This window comes from Leopardus geoffroyi, chromosome A2 (genome assembly GCF_018350155.1).
Source record: "Leopardus geoffroyi isolate Oge1 chromosome A2, O.geoffroyi_Oge1_pat1.0, whole genome shotgun sequence".
Classification (NCBI taxonomy): domain Eukaryota; kingdom Metazoa; phylum Chordata; class Mammalia; order Carnivora; family Felidae; genus Leopardus; species Leopardus geoffroyi.
Window position 1 is genome coordinate 110,804,658 of NC_059331.1, and position 19,581 is coordinate 110,824,238.

The 19,581-nt window shown below is 35.5% G+C and overlaps 1 protein-coding gene and 1 long non-coding RNA gene across 6 annotated transcripts in view; both read right to left on the minus strand.

Moving 5' to 3' along the window:
- Positions 1-11,575: 11,575 nt before the first annotated feature.
- SNX13 (sorting nexin 13) overlaps positions 11,576-19,581 on the minus strand; it is a 136,267-nt gene continuing 128,261 nt past the window's right edge. For all 5 annotated transcript variants that reach the window (XM_045495010.1, XM_045495011.1, XM_045495008.1 and 2 more), the window contains 2 exons: positions 17,572-17,684; positions 11,576-15,122 (listed from right to left, as the gene is read on the minus strand). In XM_045495010.1, coding sequence (XP_045350966.1) covers positions 14,875-15,122; positions 17,572-17,684 — 361 coding nt within the window. In that variant the 3' untranslated portion in view covers positions 11,576-14,874. The remainder of the gene's footprint in view (positions 15,123-17,571; positions 17,685-19,581) is intronic.
- On the minus strand, positions 18,290-19,577 carry LOC123606519. Its single transcript, XR_006716323.1, has 2 exons — positions 18,577-19,577; positions 18,290-18,333 (listed from the first exon to the last, which is right to left on the minus strand). It is a non-coding gene; the product is annotated as an uncharacterized LOC123606519 (long non-coding RNA).

Consider the following 19,581-nt stretch of genomic DNA (forward strand, 5'->3'; position numbering starts at 1 on the left):
AGATGGAAACTTGGCTTTGCACAAACAAATGGAAAGCTTTGGAAATGGCAAAAATGAACCAAAGTATAAATGATATCTTTCCTTGTTTTTAGCCACTTTAAGAAATATTTGGCTAAGGTAAAATAATTAAGAATTTAGCTGTAAGGCTTGTAATATGTGTAAAAATGAAATGTAAAATAAAACAACAATAAAGGAGGGAGAAACTGGAAATACATTGTACGATTCTTACAGATTTTAACACAGCTGTGACAAGTTAAAGTTTATATAAATATATATATATACACACACGTATACATATATATGCATATATATGTATGCATACATATGCATACATATATATGCATACATACATATATTATATAAATGTTCATATACATATACAATGTATATACAATGTATATACAATGTGTATATATAGTGTATATACAATGTATATAATGTATATACAATGTATATGCATACATATATATACACATACATATATATACATATATATATATATATATTATATAAATGTTTACTTATTTTTGAGAAAGAGAGAGAGTCGCCCAGGCGCCCCTAAAGACATATATTTTAAACTTTAGAAGAACTGAGTCACACAGGTGCCCCATTCAGTTGAGCTTCTTGATGCTTGATTTCGGCTCAGGTCATGATCTCATAGTTTGTGGGTTCAAGCCCCACATCAGGCTTTGTGCTGACAGCACAGAGCCTGTTTGAGATTCTCTCCCCATCTCTCTTTTCCCCTTCCTCTCTCTCTCTCTCTCTCTCTCCACATAAATTAAAAACAAAACCATTTTAAACTTTAGAACTATTATTTTTTTTAAGAAGTAAAGCTAAAAGCCATTAGTAAAGATAAAACAGATTCATAAAAAACAATCCAAAAGAAGAGGAAAAAGGGAACAGAAAATAAATGGAAAAAAAAGAAAACAACTAGCAAGATGATAAATTTAAATTTAACAACAATTAAAACAATTTAGGGGCGCCTGGGTGGCGCAGTCGGTTAAGCGTCCGACTTCAGTCAGGTCACGATCTCGCGGTCCGTGAGTTCGAGCCCCGCGTCAGGCTCTGGGCTGATGGCTCAGAGCCTGGAGCCTGTTTCCGATTCTGTGTCTCCCTCTCTCTCTGCCCCTCCCCCGTTCATGTTCTGTCTCTCTCTGTCCCAAAAATAAATAAACGTTGAAAAAAAAAAAAATTTAAAACAATTTAAGTGATTTAAATACCCAAATTAAATGGCAGAGATCAACCAACCAACCAGCAACAAAAGAGTCAACTATGTCTTGTGAACAAGAAACCTTTAAAACAGAAGTGAACACACTATGGCTCATGGCCTAAGTCTAGCCTGCAGTATGGTTCTTTTTAAGGTCTTCTTATTATCAAAGTAGACATCAGAACAACTAATATCATGAGTGATAAAGAGAAGCATTAGGCAATGATAAATGGGGCAATTCGTCAATATGCATGAAACAAAGCTTCAATGACATGAAGCGAAACCTAATAGAACTAAAAGGAAACAGACTCACAACTGTGACGGGGGACTTCAACCACTCCTATTTTAGTAATTGAAAGACCAAGCAGAAATAAAACACGGTATAGATGCAGGCCTGAGCACTACAACCAAAGACCTAACCAACAATGATTGAATACTCCACCCAGTAACAACAGAATATACATTCTTTTCAATGGCACATGAAAGATTCACCAAGATAAATCCCAGAAAAGTTAAAAACAACGGCAAGTATATAGTGTTCTTTAACCAAAATGGAATAGACTAGAAACCAATAGCATATATATGGAAAATCCCAAAATGTTTAGAAATTAAATACACTTCTAAGTAACTCATGGAAGAAAGGAGTCAAATAGAAATAAAATACCTTTTGAACTGAGTGAAAATAAATAGAAAACAATCCCAAATGTATGGGGTGAAACTAAAGCACACTTAGAGGGAAATTTATAATAATATTAAATGAATATATTAGGAAATAATCTAAGCTTCTACTTTAAGGAACTACAAATGGAGGAGGAAATAAACTGAAATCAAGGAGAGACATAAAGACAAAAGCCTAAATAAATACAACTGAAAGCAAAAAAGTAGCAGAGAGAGTTGGGGCGCCTGGGTGGCGCAGTCGGTTAAGCGTCCGACTTCAGCCAGGTCACGATCTCGCGGTCCGGGAGTTCGAGCCCCGCGTCGGGCTCTGGACTGATGGCTCAGAGCCTGGAGCCTGTTTCCGATTCTGTGTCTCCCTCTCTCTCTGCCCCTCCCCCGTTCATGCTCTGTCTCTCTCTGTCCCAAAAATAAATAAACGTTGAAAAAAAAAATTAAAAAAAAAAAAAGTAGCAGAGAAAATCAAATGAAACCAAATCAAATGAAATCAAAAGTAGCTCTAAGAAAATTAATGAAACTCTAGCCAATCTTATAAGAGAAAAAAAAAAAAAAGATAGAGAGAGGAAGGAGGGAAGGAGAGGGAGAAGAAGAAAAGACACAAATTACCAACATCAGAGATCAAAGACAGAAAATTCCTTCAGCTCATACATACATTAAAAGATAGAGAATATCACAAGAAACATTATGACAATGAATTTGACAATTTAAATCAGTGGTTCTCAGTCAACAGGGGACATGTGTCTGAAGACAGTTTGGGTTGTCACAAATGGGAGGCTTGTTCCTGCCATCTAGTACGTAGAGACCTGGGATGCCGCCAAACACTCGATCATTCAAAGGACACCCTCCCACAGCAAAGAATTATCCTATCCAAATGTCACTTTGGTTGAAAAACCCTGACTGAGATGAAATGGACAAATTCCTTAAAAGATGTCAACTACCAAAATTTTCTCAAGAAGAGACAATGTGAATAATTCTCTATCTATATAAGATAGTGAATTCATAGTTCAAAATTTTATACATAAGAAAACTCCAGGACTCTATGACCCCACAGGTAATTTCTAACATTTTGGAAGAAATAATACCAATTTTACACACATTCTTACAGAATATAAAAAAATAAAAGGAACACCTCCCAACTCATTTTATGAAATCATTATCCTTGTTACCAAGACCAGACTTTGCAAGAGAATCAGTGAGTAATATCCCTCATGGTCACAACTGTAAAAAATGTTAGTAATAGTTAAAATGCAACAATTTATAAAAAGGATAATAAATTGTGACCAACTGAGGTTAATCACAGGAATGGAAGGTCTATTCAACATTAGGAAATCATCTATCTAATTCACCAGTCTAAAAACAATAACCATATCACTAAAAACCATCCATTTGTGATCAAACCTACCAAAAGCCTACAGCTCACCTCTAAACTTACTGGTGAAAAAACAGGCATGGACATCCTCTCTCATCATTCCTATTCAGCAAAATACTAAAGTTCTGAGCCAGAGAAGTAAAGCAAGAGAGAGAGAGAAAGAGAGAAAGAGAGAGAGAGAGGAAGCTTATAGATTAGAAAGAGATTTAAAACTGCCTATATTAACAGAATATGTGATTATCATGTAGAAAATTCGAAAGAATCTTTAGTGAGTTTAGTAAGATCACAGAAAATAAGGTCAACATAAAACATCACATTTCTATATACTAACAATGAACAGCTGGAAGTTAAAATATAATACCATTTCCAATAACATTTTAAAAAACATGAAACAGATTAAATCTAGCAAAATATGTAAAATACTTGGTCCATGAAACTATAAAACACTGAGGAGAGAAATCATACCGTATTCATGGATCGGAAGATTCAATATTAAGAGGCCAATTCTTACCTCAATGAGTTATTGATTAAATGTAATCCCACTCAAAATCCCAGTAGGGTTTTTTGTCTTTGTTTTGTTTTTCAAACAAGCTCATTCTAAAATTTGTAAGGAGAAGGAGCCTAAATAGCTACAACTATTTTGAAGAAAACAAAACCAAGTCAGAGGGTTCATGTAATTTAATTTTGAGATTTACTCTAAAACTATAACGTATGATGTTGGCCCAAGAATATATGGATCCATGGAATAGAAATCTAGAAATAGAATCACGTATTTATGGCCAACTGACATCCAACCAAAGTGCCAAGATAATTCAATGGGGGAACAGGATAGTTTCTGCAGTGGTGGTGCAGTAATAATTGTCTATCAATATGCAGAAAAAGAGGAACCTCAACTCATACCTCACATCATACACTAACTTAATTTGAGATGGAATGCAGACTGAAATATATGTAAAACCTAAAACTATGAAACTTCTGAAAGGGATTACCTTTGTGGTATTAAGGAAAGTTTTCTTAGATAAGACAGAAGAATAAAAAAGGAAAAACTGATAAATGACCCTTTATTAAAATGTATTAAAATCTACTCTTCAAAAGAGACTGTTAAGGAAATTAAAAGATAAGCCACAAACAAGGAGAAAATCCTTTGAAAAATACACATCTGTTAAAAAGATTTGAGTATACACTTCACAAAGGAAGAGATAGGATGGCAAATAAGTATATGAAAAGATACATAAAATATTAGTCAGCAGGGAAATGCATATTAAAGCCACACTAAGAGACAATGAGACACAACCAGTAAAATGCCTAAACTTAAAAAAAAAAAAAAAAAAAGGAAAGCCAGGGGCACCTGGCTGTCTCAGTCAGTAGAGCACATGACTCTTGATCTCAGTGTCATGAGTTTGACCCCATGTTTGGGTAGAGGGATTACTTAAAAGTAAAATCATAAAAAAAAAAAAAAAAAAAAAAAAAAAAAAGCTTTATAATACCCAGTGCTGACAAGGATGCAGAGAAACTGAAACTGTAACAAATCACTAGTGGGAACACAAAATGCTACATATAACCACTTTAAAAAAAACAGTTTGGCAATTTTGGGAAAAAAAAAAAAATATATATATATATATATATATATATCAAAGAACCTAGCAATGCCTCTCCTAGGTATTTACCCAAGAGAATGAAAGCATATGCACAAACACCTGTATGTGAAGGCTTATTCTGCCCCCAGGTGATATACTGCAATACAATTCTAACGCTAATCATTCAGAGTTATCATCACATTCTACGGGTTTAAAGGCACAGTCTCCAACAAGATTGCCCTTAATCCTGATGCCAACCACATTTGGGAGTGCCCAGGCCACTTGTACTTTTGATAAACTGGTTATGAATCCAGGAGTTCCAACAACCTCTTGTTTCAGTAATTCACTAGAACTATTCACAGAATTCAGAAAAGCACTATAATTATGATGAAACTTTTACTATCAAGGATATAAATCAGGACAGTGAAATAAAGAGGCACATAGGGTGAGTTCTGTGAGGTTCCACAATGCCGATCTTTCTTGCCCCCTTCCCGTAGAATAAAGGTGGGTCAAACTACTAGGACAATAATATGTTTGTTGTTCAACCAGGAAGTTCTAGTGAGCTTTGAAGTCCACAGTTTGTATTGGAGTTTCATGACAGAGTCATGGATGACTGAATCACTGGCCATGTAATGAAACTCAATATCAAGTCCCCCCTCTCCTCACCAAAGGTCAGCTGGCTCTGAGTCCCAAACCTCCTCATCATGTGATTGATCTTTCTGGAGATCAGCTCCCTTCCTAAGTCAACTCATCGCCTTAGCATGACTCAGGTGCTCTAAGGGGCTCATGAATAACAAAAACACTCCTATTACAAGGGAAATTCCATGAATTCAGAGTCTTCCAGAGTCAGCAACAAAGGATAGATAGAGGTCAAATTCTTTATTATACAACCATGTTTATAGTAGCTTTATTTATAATTACCGAGGTCTTAAAATAACCCAGTGTCCTTCAACTGATGAGTAGATAAAACAATTGTTGTTATCCATATATATATTATGGAATATTAACAACAATAAAAAGCATGAGTTATTGATACATGTAACAACATACATGAATTTCAAAAACAATATGAAAAAAAATTTACAGTCATTTTAAACATAGTAACTCTCTGTGTAACACTGTTTTATGACCTGAAGCCATCAGAAGATCAAAGTCTTTTTATAAAGCCATAATAATTTTATTCAGCTCAGTGATTTACATCCTCAGTACTACTGATGTTTTGGACCAGAAAGTTCTTTGTTGTGGGCTACGATAGGATGTTTAGCTACATTCCTGGCCTCTACTTATTAAGAGGCTACTAGCAACTTCTCTGGTCCCGACAATCAAAAATGTCCAGATATTCCCTTATGTTGCATGAAAGGTAAACTCACTCCCATTTGAAAACTACTAAATTAGTCAAACACAACTTCTACATTTTCATAAGCTAAAAGTTTTGTGGAGACAAAGATAACTTACTTGATCCATTAAATCAGCATAGGAAATTCAAGGCACTCAAATTGGGCTTTACATAGGAAAACATATCCAAATTTTTTAATAATTAGAAACTTCAGCGTAATATTACTTTTAACACTAAGGTGAAGACATGTAGATGTTTTAAACCAAAATTATTAAAACCAACATTTAAACCATAATTATTAAAATTATTTGTCTAATTATTCACTTCATTTAGGAATATTTTCTGACTTTTTCTACATTCATATACCTAATTATTAAAACAAGTTCTTAGCATTGTTCTTTTATTTGATAACTGATGCATGCTTTTGTTTTTTATCTTGTATTAAGGCCATTAACTTAAAGAATGACAAGCTTTTTGTACCCACCTTCTTCAGCAAGAATTCGAGTTTCCTTAAAGAACTAGCAAACTTATCCACTGGACTATTTGTTGACATTTTCTCCCTGAAACTTATTTGGTTCCTTTATTTTTAATTTATATTAAGTCCTAGTCAACTTATGCAATCAAAATAGGAGCTTCATTAAATTTAATACTTTATAATTGAGTATCTTTCATATAGTCATCTGGTTCATTAAAGGTTTTTTTGGTTTTTAAAGAAATGATCAAGATGGGCGCCTGGGTGACTCAGTCGGTTAAACGTCCAACTTCAACTCAAGTCATGATCTCACAGTTTGTGGGTTCCAGCCCCACGTTGGGCTCTGTGCTGATAGCTCAGAGCCTGGAGCCTGCTTCAGATTCTGTGTCTCCCTATCTCTCTCTGCCCCTCCCCCACTTGTGCTCTGTCTCTATCAAAAATAAATACAATATAAAAAAATTAAAAAAAATAATAAATATTTAATTTTTTTAAAAAATTTTTTAATGTTTTTTATTTATTTTTGAGACAGAGAGAGACAGCATGAACAGGGGAGGGGCAGAGAGAGAGGGAGACACAGAATCGGAAGCCATCAGCCCAGAGCCCGACGCGGGGCTCGAACTCACGGACCGCGAGATATTGACCTGAGCCGAAGTCGGAGGCTTAACCGACTGAGCCACCCAGGCGCCCCTAATTTTTTTTTTTTTTTAATGAGCAAGAAAAATCAGGCTACTCAGCATTCTTCAGGTTGAATAGAAAGTCATGAAGCTCCTGACAAGCCAAAAGTAAACTTTCTTTCAATCTGCAGTCCCATTCTGTCATGCATACATACTCATTGAAATAACTGTTATAAAAACCAAGGAAAATTCCTAAGTCTCAACTCTTACCCTAAAGCCAGTGAAACTAATTTCCATTTTTTAAAAAATCTCCGTATGTGTTCTCTCCTATTTGATGGTTAATCTGTATTTTTACATTAGATATTCCCAATAGTGCGATCAATTTTTATACCCAATTAATTTCCAGAAGTTGAGGCAATGAAGTGGGTAAATGCCAGCGACAAATACAGTGTCACAAACAATTTGTAAAAGGCCAACTTTCTTTTATATTAAGAGAAAAGGCATTTTTCTTCTCCATTTACACACACACACACACACACACACACAAACTAGCAGCCTCACTTTTACCACTTCATCCTGAATCAAAAATAAAGAGCAAAACTCACCAATTCACTACAGCAGCTTTGGAAGGAGGGAGTTGAGAGGCAAGAAGGACTGCGGGAAGGTGCTCCCTTTCCCACAGGCACGAAAACATTTTCTTGTCTTTTTTTTTTTTTTTTTTTTTTTTCTTTTTTAAGCTTGTAGTACTGTGTGAGTAAGACAAACAAGATGGAGTGGTCTACTTCTGCCAGTAGAAACACCTGTGGGCTGCAACAAGATCGTCCTCATCTCACAGGTGTGACCAGCTCCCAGCCTTACTAAAATGTCAGTATGATACTAAGAATCCTCAAAACAGGCAAACAAAAAAGACAACTGGCTGCTTGATAGACAATCAGAAGATCAGACAGCAAAAACCAGCTTCTCAACATTGCTTCAACCAATGGAGAAATAAAGCAGCTGTGCACTTAATCAAAACCAGAACTGGACTTGACCAAGACCCAGAAAAAGAAGCCAGAGGGAAAGAAAAAGAAAACAGCAGGGATAAAAGCTGTAATTTTTAATGAGGTTCATCCCTAAAGGTGAAGTCAGTGCATTAGGTGAGTCACCTGGGCATCTCAGTGGGCTTTGCACCGGTCAAAGGAAAACTCAAGAAACAAGAGCATTAGGGAAAGGTGTTTACAAAGACTGCAAGGGAATTTTCAGGCCCTAGAAGGGCTGGCTCACAAAATAAAAAGGACAGTAGGTATCTGAAAGAAAAATATCCCACAATATCAGTGTTCCTTAGTTAATAGCCTGATCATGGCAATTTTCTCATATAACCATTCATTTCACATCCTCAAGAAAAACGCTGTTTTCTCAGGTTGCAAAATCCCTTTATTTTCTTCCCCCACCCCTCAACTATTGGATGCTTCCTTAAGTAAAGTAAAATAGTTGGTTTTGCTGCCAGTCCCTGGCCTTCCCCTCCTCTTAATGCAGACTTAGGCATCCCCTTTAGAGTCTCCATACAAGAGAAGCCACACATTTGTTGGCTGTTTGCTTATGGAGAAAAGACTGTCTCTATGACAGCATATCAGTGGCTCTCAACTGAGAGCAGTTTTGCCCCAGACATCACTTGGCAGTGTCTGGAGTCATTCTTGGTTATCATAACTGGGGGTGAGGGGTAGTGCTACTGGAATTATCAAGTGGGTAGGGCCCAGGGAGGCTGATAAAGATCCCATCGTGCACAGGACAGCTCCAACAAATTATGTAGCCTGAAATATCAACAGCACTGCTGAGAAACCGTGGCACACACTACAATCAGGCCACCACCCAGACCACCACTGTGGAGATTTCATCCTCACACTTAACGGCTGTGAAATTTGGGGTAAATGACTCCCATCTATAAACTGGAGAACAGTATTACACCTCAAAAAGTCATTTTGATTATGAAATACTAAGTAACTGGGTGCTATGGGAGTCTTTATTGGAAATACACAAATCTGTTCCTCAAGCTTCTTGGGAGTATATATCCATATTATATCATTTGATCTTTCTTCCCTTTTATCTACATCTGAATTCTCTCTACTGTTTCCACCTCTAGGTATAGAGGCTTCTACAGAAGGATAAATCTTATTGACTTTCAGTGCAAATCTGTTTTTTTTGTTTTTTTTTTTTTTTTTTTTTTTTTTACTATTAGCCATTTCTTTGCATCAAGATATATAGGTATGCAAAAAAAAAAAAAAAAAAGTTAACATAGCAGGTAGGACTGCTGTCCTTTGAAAACCCTGCTTGCAAGATTGGCCCTTGTTCTCAGGTATCTGAGAAGTTAGATTTTGGAAGCATTCCTACCATTCCCTAAACTGATACAAGTGGCTCATTATGCCTCAACTATTTGTACGAAATATATGGCTTGTACAGAACACGTGCTTTCCTGCAGGGAGTCCAGAATTTTGGTACATACCATGCAGAGGGTGCCTATAGGACCTCTCCCCAATAAAAATCAATCTTGAATGAGCTCCCCTGGTAGGCAATCACGTGTTGTCACAATTCATTGCTGCAGGGGAGTTAAGTGTATTCTGAAGACTTCATTTGTAAGGGAACTTTCGAAGCTCATGAGGTTTCCCTCAGACTTTGTGCCAGGCATCCTTTTCCTTTGATCTTGTTCTATATAGCCTTTTGCTGTAATAAATCTTAGCTGTGAGTAGGACCATATGCTTGGAGTCCTGTCAGCTCTTCCAGTGAATCGCCAGGGGGTGGTCTTTGGGACTTCCAATGCAAAGTCCTACTTTTATTCCACCTGATATGTGAAAGGTCATGTTTACCCACTTACGTTAAAATACCATATTTCATGCATTTCTCATACACTGTGAATTGGTAAATGAGTTAATTTTTTTTTAATGTTTTTATTTATGAGAGACAGAGCACAAGTGGGGGAGGGCCAGAGAGAGAGAGGGAGACACAGAATCCAGAGCAGGCTCCAGGCTCTGAGCTGTCAGCACGGAGCCCAATGTAGGGCTCAAAACCACGAACCACAAGATCATGATCTCAGCTGAAGTCGGACACTTAACCAACTGAGCCAACCAGGTGCCCGTGTTAATTTTTTTTTTTTTTTTTTCTTGTGAAGTTCTGGGTTCTCAGCTGCTTCAAGTTTGCCCAGGCCAAATATCTGCCAGTATATATGGGCCAATGTCTGGTACACATTTTAAAAACTGAAATGTATCACATTCCTCTCTCCTCTCCGCACTTGCTAGTAATACCCTTTTGACCACACTAGCAAGATCCTTGGCAAGTATCTTTCCCACTCCTCACGGGACATACTGTATTATCCCTTACTGAGTTCATTATTCTGGTACCCAGGGTCAAATTAAACTCTAAAGCTGCTATTTAACAACCTGTTAATTTTTCATATTCTCCTTTATCTTCCAAAGATTCAACTTTCCATTGGAATGATAGGCTACAAATAAAACTTTGTGGCCCAAGTCCACTGGTTTTTCTGTCTAGAGTTTATATTCCCTAATTAAAGATGCTTCACCTTTTTTTCCTCCCCATCTACGATTTCTCAAATCATGTTCCTTGGGAACATTATCCTCAAGCTATTAATTAAGGTGCATATGACAAAAAATTCTGTGGTTAAGTTTGGGAAGTTAGGTAAACAAAATTAAACAGACTCATTTATTACAGAAATTTTCAGAAACTTTGATATTATCACTTGGATTGTAAAGGAACATAGGGTTTTGAATAGTATGTAGACTTGCATAAGTTACATAGAAGTATATTACTGCTCAGAAACATCGTAAAGGGGACCAATATTTTACAGTGTGCACTTTAACAAATACTATACCTGTCCCTAGTAGGGTAAAAGTACTCACAGTTGATGTCTGAGAAGTCTATACAGATATAAGAAGACTGAGAATATTATGACCACCCAGACATAGCCACGTTGAGTACTGAGTCTATTGCCTTTAGAACTGAAACATCTAAAATATTAGAAAGACTATGAATTAAAAATGAGATCAAATAAAAACTGTTAATGGATTACTTATTATAGATCTTTCTCAATGAGGAAATGACTTTCTAATTTTGTATGAAGTTTCCTTAACATTATGGTAGTAAATTACTTGCCCCATAAAATGGAAATATTAAATTCAATTAGTTGTCGGTAATCACTCAACAGCTCTTCTATCAATCTGGAACTTGAACTGCTTGGTTGCTAAAATGAAAAGAAAGGAAAATATACACAGATACTAAAAGACCACTGAGCAAGCATTTTTTTTTTTTTTAAGTAATAAAAATACAACACTACTAAATAAATTCAACAAAAAGGTTTGTTAATACTTTATTAGTATTTTCTAATGGACAGAACATAACGCAAACCAAATAAAAACTTTAATCTTCTTTTTAGTTCAATAAAAATAACTGACATTCTGATTGTTTCTTCTTTGTTAAAGAAGGAAGGTATTGATAGGTTAGGCACACAGTTGACATTTACTGTACAATGATATGCACAAGTTATCTTTTAACAACTATAATACTAAGATGTGCTCTTTATATTTTTCCCTTGTAGTACAGGAGCCATGCTCCTATAAGCAAAATTTACTAATAACAAAATAATTTTACAAGGAGTGACAAAAAAGACTTTTAAAACAAGTCCTTAAATAAAAGGATGCAGCAACAACGGAATGTAAGTTGTTGGGTTAAGAAACAGTTTAAACTAGATCTCAAAACATTAAAAATTCATTTATTTTACAATTACTCAAATACACATGCATTAAATGAAAATATTGCACAAAATTAAAATTTTAAATTGTGAAATTTATATTGTTCTTAATTTTTAAAAAATTGATACACTTTCTGGTAGCACTTAACTGATTTTTCCCCAAACACCAGCAGCACAAACTTAAAATGAGCGAACTGAAATATACAAGAAAGTTTTTAACTTTTTAAAAAAAAAAAAAAAATTAAGGCTAACCAAGTGCATCCATTGGTCAATGGCACAATTTTTCAGCAACTATTCAGAACACCCTAATCATAGGAAATGCCCAGCTAAGCACTATATTTAAATCATACAATCAATTTTTAGGTGAATAAACTAGAAGTTAGTAGTGATGGTTTCTAAATAGTTTATGTTACCTGAAAAATCAGAAAACCCAAACAAAATATGATTAATTTTGAAGGTTCTTGCCTAAAGGCACCACTGACTTAAAAACACATTCAAAAATCAAATATCCGAAGACTTAAAGCCTCTTCAGGTATATATTTATATATGCAATAAATGCATTAAATGTAATAACTTTATTAAATGTAGTACACTGTACTTGACATGGATTAAATATTTTACATACAGCTTGACCAAGTCATTAAAACGTATCTCTAATTTTAGCATGACCACAGCTCTCTCTGATGTAAAAACACAGATGTGCGTGGAGAAGACGCACAGCCATTTACATAGACTCTACCATTTGACATTTCTGCTTCTGAAATATAAACTCTTTCAACAAAAATTGTTTTAAAAACCCACTTACTCATATAGTTTTTGGTATGACTGCAGTTACCTTGCAGGGCTCTGTTATGAAAAGTTGCCATTTTGCACGACCTTTCTTTCCCTGGTTGATGGCCAACATTCCTCACATTATCTGGAAATGCTTTTCACAGGTACACACTAGGCTCTTACATGAATTCTTGTTTACTCTTAGACTTATTTACGTCAAAAATATACTTGAAATGGGCAAGGGTATATTTGAAAATCATTGCACTTGTGGCCATGCCGATGCTTCCCACAGACGTGTTTCACAAATCCTCACTTTGAAAGCCTGGGGCATCGGGAGGGACCTCAGCAGGGAGACACAATGAGAAGAAAAAATACTATTTCTTCCGTCAGAGTTAATAAGGATCTTTTCTTATTTCCAAGTTGCAATGAAAGGGATTTCATTTATGTAATTCTTTAGACATGCAACACATACTGAATATATGCATACTGTAAGTATGCACAACAGCATCATTAATAAATATGATTATTATTATAAAGCTTTAAAGGAAGGCTTTATTCTGTTATTAGGCTTCACTCTGTAAGTAGGACCTCAGTGAAAACAAGACAGTAACATCTTGTTCCAATCTTAAAGCTCCCAAATAACTGGGATACTGATACTCTGTCCCTTTATCTTAAGCACCCAGACGTTCTTTTAATACCAGGATCTTGGCTCAGTGGTCTGATGAGTAGCTTCACTATTTTAAGGTTGTAGTGTTAAGTATTTTTAAAACAAAAAATGCTGACATACCCAAACCCTTAGTCAGTGTAAGTATTTAAAACTATGCAGAAATCCTGCATACAAGGGATATGAAGACTTCCAAGATGGACAAATGGAGAACGAGAAACTATAAGAAATGCAGAGGCTCCAAAACTGGAAAAGGTAATTTGTTGTTGTTGGTATAAAATTATTTTAGGGATTTAAATGTATACACCCAGGGGTTTTGCCAACTTGCTTTATTTAGTAGAATTTTACATTATGCAAAATATAAATAAAAGCATATTTTAAAAAATATTATAGTTCTGTTTTCATTATTTATTTTCATATATACACAGTAATAGAATTAAGAATTTGTATGTTTACATATGACTACTAAGCTCATTTAATCCTTTGATTTGCTACTTTTGCAATCGCCTAAGGTATGTCTAGATCACACAATTTAAAATTATCATATTGTAACTTTCAAGAGTGTGTTTTTTTTAATTTCCATATTTTTTAAAACAACAATGTATTTGGCAGTTCTTTCAAGAGATTATACTCCCTATTGTATAATCTGTAATCTCTTAAAGATAAAGAAACCTGTAATAATTTTGAAACTTAAGTGAGAACGCCACTATATCCTTCTTTTTGCACACAGAATACCAGAAGAAAATTTATGATTGAGTACCATAAGAGCAAAATAGAGCCCCAAAGCACATAAGAATCAATTAAAATTTGTTTTATACCAATGAATAACAAATCCAATCAAATTCTGGTTTTGATTGGTTTTATTTTATGTCACAAAACTGTGATTAGGATATAAGGTTACTTCATACTTTAAGGGCATCCTGTCACTTTCCCCAGACCTGAAGCAGATGTTGCAAAGATCATTCGCCTGGCTAATCCACATTATATCAAAATTCTGATAAAGACCTATAAAATTATTATGCAAAAAACAAATCCCTCCAAGTCATACACTGCTCAGTTTCCCAGTGTTAAACAAATTAGCCAGTTTATCTGTGAACCATTGTTTTGTGCTTTCCTTAGCTTTCGCATATACATTCTGGCACTTTGTCATTGCTGGAGAATGCTGATTAGGCTGAAATGGAAGAGACCAACGTCATTCTTGCTTGAGAAGGGGGCAGTATCCTCTCAATGCTGCAAAAATATGCACCAAATCATTTAAGACACAGAAATCTCTCTTGGTAGTGGCTGGATTACAGACGAGGATGAGAAAAACCACAGTCCTATGGATGTATTAATAACTATTTTGAGACACTGAAAGACTGGTGCGACACAACAGTATATGAGTTAAGCCCCAGAAGATCTGTCCATATTATTAGTCTTGGACAAAATGAACACCAGCTTCATAGATTGGAGTGTCACCTTTTCTGTAAAGAAGGCGCTTGAGTAGTCTGAAGTTTCTGTTTATATTTCTGTATCTGCTTTGACCGTGAATGCAGTTTGTTGAAAAGTTCACGAAATTTATACTGTGGAAATAAGGTTTCCAAAAAGCCTTCCAGGAAGACATAAACCATTCTCCTATTTAACTGGTTGTGCTGAAACATTTCAAAAACACGAAGAATACCTTTCCGTGTTGTCTCAGCCCCAATAATGTGCTTCAGTTCATCTAAATGAAGAGGGGGAAAATAAACATAATTCATTACTCATATAAAGGAAACACAAGGCCTAAACTATGCTCTAAGTTAAATAAAGTATATTAAATACACAGTTGAGTAATACAGGAGGTATTCAGTTAATGTGTTTTGGCTACATATTATAACTGAGACTTAAAATTTAAACATCTGCAGGCATCCACCTACTTACTAGACACTGGGGATGACAGAGCAAAGGAAAAATCAGGATCTGGACTCAGAAACCCCACATTAGAGTTAGAATCCCTTAATACCTATATGGTACTTACCCATCCTGAGTTTGTTTCCTTATCTGTAAAATGGGGATTTACAATAAGCAAACTCTTATAACTGTAAGAATTTAGAGGACTTTAATGAAATAATGTGAAAAGTAATCCACAAAGTCTTAAACACTGTACAAATAGTCTTAATGTATCTAATGCACAGTGAGAAATACTAGAAGGAAATGATGTACGAAAGCTGATTAATGAAAAGCTTGCAATGGTCAAAGTGCCATGAAAATACCGTAAGTATAAAGATGTTTACAGAGGGGAGAATTTCACATGGTACACAACAAGGAAAGGCTCTCTTTGTGGAAGTGACGAGTGAGGTAGACTTTGCTACCTGAACGGGATGTTGACAGGCACAAACAGATGACGGTTTACCTTTGGTGGAGAGAGCAATGAGCAAATGAGCCCTAAGTGGAAAAAACAAGGCAGGTTCAAAAAATGGGAGCACTACAATTCAGCTAAATTTTAAGATTCTTTGAAGAAAAAAAAAAAAAAAAGTGAAGAGAAGAATGGAAAAAAGTGCTGTGGCTACCAGAGTGAGCCAAGTTTGGAGTTTACTCCTAGGCAACGTGAAGTTATTACAGATAACTGAGTAAGGGAATATGTATGATTATCCTTAATGATTTATAATCAGGACCCTAATAGCAGTAAATGCTATGTAATTGTTTTCAAAAGAAACATACAACTTCCAAAAGGTATGTCTCTAAGTAGGAGTAATATACAATTTACAGCAAATGGCTTATGAGTGTACTAAAAACAGGTGAGGGATTATGTATATATAAAAACATACACCTTTGTATTTTCCCTCACTTCCGTTGAGTCCTCACACAAGTGTCCTCTCCTCCCACAAAAGCAACTCACCAGCACTACTGGTCTCCTCAGCGTTCACCAAGAGCTCACATCCTAGTTTTTCTTTATTGCTCTGCCTTCTGCCTGTGTCTCCCTAACAGAATGCAAGCTCCAAGAAGGCAGAGATTCATGCAAAGAAAGTGTGGCACATGATACGCTCTTAATAAATATTTACTGAACAAATGCAATAAAGTTTCTTTCAGCTATGTAATTCAGTCTACAGCACAACTGGTTTACTAATAAATAGTACATTAAATAATATTTCATCCTAAGCTACTGTTTATTTCTATTTTCCTAAGATGTTATTTCTATGATTTGTTTTTTTTTCTCCAAATGCAATAGTATAATCTATAAGGCAGAATTAATAACCATTTGGCAGACCTCCAACTTAACTGATGGAAGAGAGATTTTTAAATCTGTGATGAAAATAGTTTTAAAGAAAAACAAAGAGAAAAAAAAACGTTAAACGATGTTAAAGAACTTCACAAATACTCCTTCTCCATTCTCTATACTCATAATTAAAATGTGGAGAAGAAATATCTAAGTATTTTCAAAGATATTCGTAACTAAAGAAGGAAGCAAACACCCATCCAGTCACACAAAACTGCTTTTCATATGACATAGGCTCTCTTGTTGAGAGAAGTCAAAATGGGGACAAAGTGAGTCTAAGTTAGTGAGATAGCAGTGTTCTAAAGTAATGCTAATTAGAACAGAATGCCACTATGTATACTTTCTTTGGAATCATGTTTTAATAGAGATTAATGGACCAAACAGTTGTTACTATGTAAAAGGAATCTCTGAAAGAATTTGTTTTTTCTCTGAAGTAGGACAAATATTCTTCTTGGAAACCTCACATTTCATGTTCTTTTATTAGCCCTTTCATCTGTTACACAGGCTATTTATCATCAACTTTATTCTCAAAATGGTTCAAGGTAGCAAATGAAGTGGTTAAAAGCACCACTATTTTTCATGACTGAAAGCAGTGGCTTTTCCAGTTGCTGAGCACAGAGCAGAAGCTGAACAGTCCCTTATTATACTAGCTCTGAACCTGGGGTAGCTTCTTTAACCTCTTTGAGCTGCTGTTTCCACCCATAGAAAGCTGTGATGTTAACAGCGCCTAGCTTCTTAATACTGTTATGAGAATTAGTAAAGAATATATGAGAAATGCGTAGCACAATAGCTGATATACGGCAAGTCATTAACTGGTAGTTACTATAATCAAAAGGCAGCTAAACCAGTGTGCTCAATGCCAAAAATTCAGAAGAACTACAAATTAATAAGATTTTTATCAAACATGTTCACTCACCTGGCATAATTGAAAGTAATTTAGTTTTTCCTGCAACTCTTGTTCTCATTCGAATAGCTTTATCTCTGCATGGAACAGTCTCTGCTAAAATGCCATTTGGCCAAAAGGCATCTCTATTTAAGAAAATCAAATAAATCTTGTAAAAACTTTCATTTTCAAATGATACAAGTTAGCACAATTATTCCAATTTTCTACAGAAGACACAAATGTTAACAGAAAGTGGAAACATTATGAAATTTTATAGATGTATGATATTCAACAAATAGTAACTAAGAGCAGAGTTCAATTTTAAGTGTAAAGGGATATACATTGGAAAAGTAACAGATGAATTCTGCCCTAGAATAACTTACAAACAAGTGATAAAGATAGCAAAATGGAATATATAGGCGACTACATTTAAACTCAAAGTAGGCCTCTGATCTCAATGAGAATGAAATCTTATCCAAATACAACCTCATAATATCTTGAATTTGGATACCTTATAGTTAATCTCCCTTGGTGCCCCTATAACTTAGCCAGTTTGAACCAGTCCTGCACACACACTTACAGCTAGCCTTTTTACAACATTCCTTTCACATTCATACCCTATTCTCTCTCACTTGGTGTGTCTGATTTCTATTCTCCAATTCACAGGCCAAAGATAGGAACTGAGCACAATACCTAAGGTTCCACCTGGGAATTTGGGCTGAGGGAGACAGACTTCCCAGAGCAGTTTTTCTTAACTTTGACTGAACATTAGAAACACATGGGAACTTGGGGCGCCTGGGTGGCGCAGTCGGTCAAGCGTCCGACTTCAGCCAGGTCACGATCTCGCGGTCCGTGAGTTCGAGCCCCGCATCGGGCTCTGGGCTGATGGCTCAGAGCCTGGAGCCTGTTTCCAATTCTGTGTCTCCCTCTCTCTCTGCCCCCCCACCGTTCATGCTCTGTCTCTCTCTGTCCCCAAAATAAATAAACGTTGAAAAAAAAAAAAAAAGTTAAAAAAAAAAAAAAGAAACACATGGGAACTTTAAAATCTTAATGTTTAGGCCTTCTACTGGATTAATTAGTAAGTTAGGCTCCTAAGATGGGACCCAAACATCACTATTTTTTAAAGCTCTCCAAGTGATTCCAACATGCAGCCAAGGCTGGGAATCAGTGCTCCAGAGTAAACATCACTACCCTACCCTGAAATGGAATGTACATGTGCCATAGCAGGTGGTCAGACTTTTGGAAACAGTGTGGGGTAGGGAGGAGAAACTCAGCTTCAGATTAAAGAAATTTGCTGTTCCCTACTTTACAGCATGTGAGCCTTTGGACAAGCCGCTGAACTTCTCTAATCCTCAGTTTCCACATAATAAAAAATGGAGACAAAAATTCGTATCTCATAAAATAGGATAAAATCAGAAAGTGTACATAAAGCAGTAGGTGCCAAGCAAATAATTAAGGTTCAATATTGACAGCTCCTTTCTTGCTTCTGTTACTTCAAAGTACATGATGCCATGAATATGCCTTATCTTTCACTTTTAGCAAAGAGGTTCATTTCTGGACTATGCCATGCTTTCCTTAAAGGGACTGTATTTTATCTCAGTCCTGATGACTGGCAAATTACTAGGCACAGAGGAGAGGCACAGGGTATTTGTGTAGGATGAACATATGAACTGGAGTACCAATGCTCTTGATTTATATTCTTTTCGGAGGTTCAAATAGTTAATGGTAAGTCCAGAGCCAGAGATGTACATATTTTTTTTAATTTTCATTTAAAATCAAGGATTTCAATTATTTTCAAGTCACATTACTATGATAAAATGTAACCAGTATCTTAAAGATTATTCTTTAACACTTTTTTCAATTCTGGTTTTAAAGAAACACAGATCAAAGAGTCCATGGAACAAATGTTTATTATAATTCTTACAAGTCTTTTTGTTCATCAAAAAGGAAGAGAACAAAGAAAAGAAAAGCAGTGTAAGTTAATTAGTGATAACAATGCTAAACACTGTACTACCTGAAAGAAGTGACTGTGTCTTAAGATAT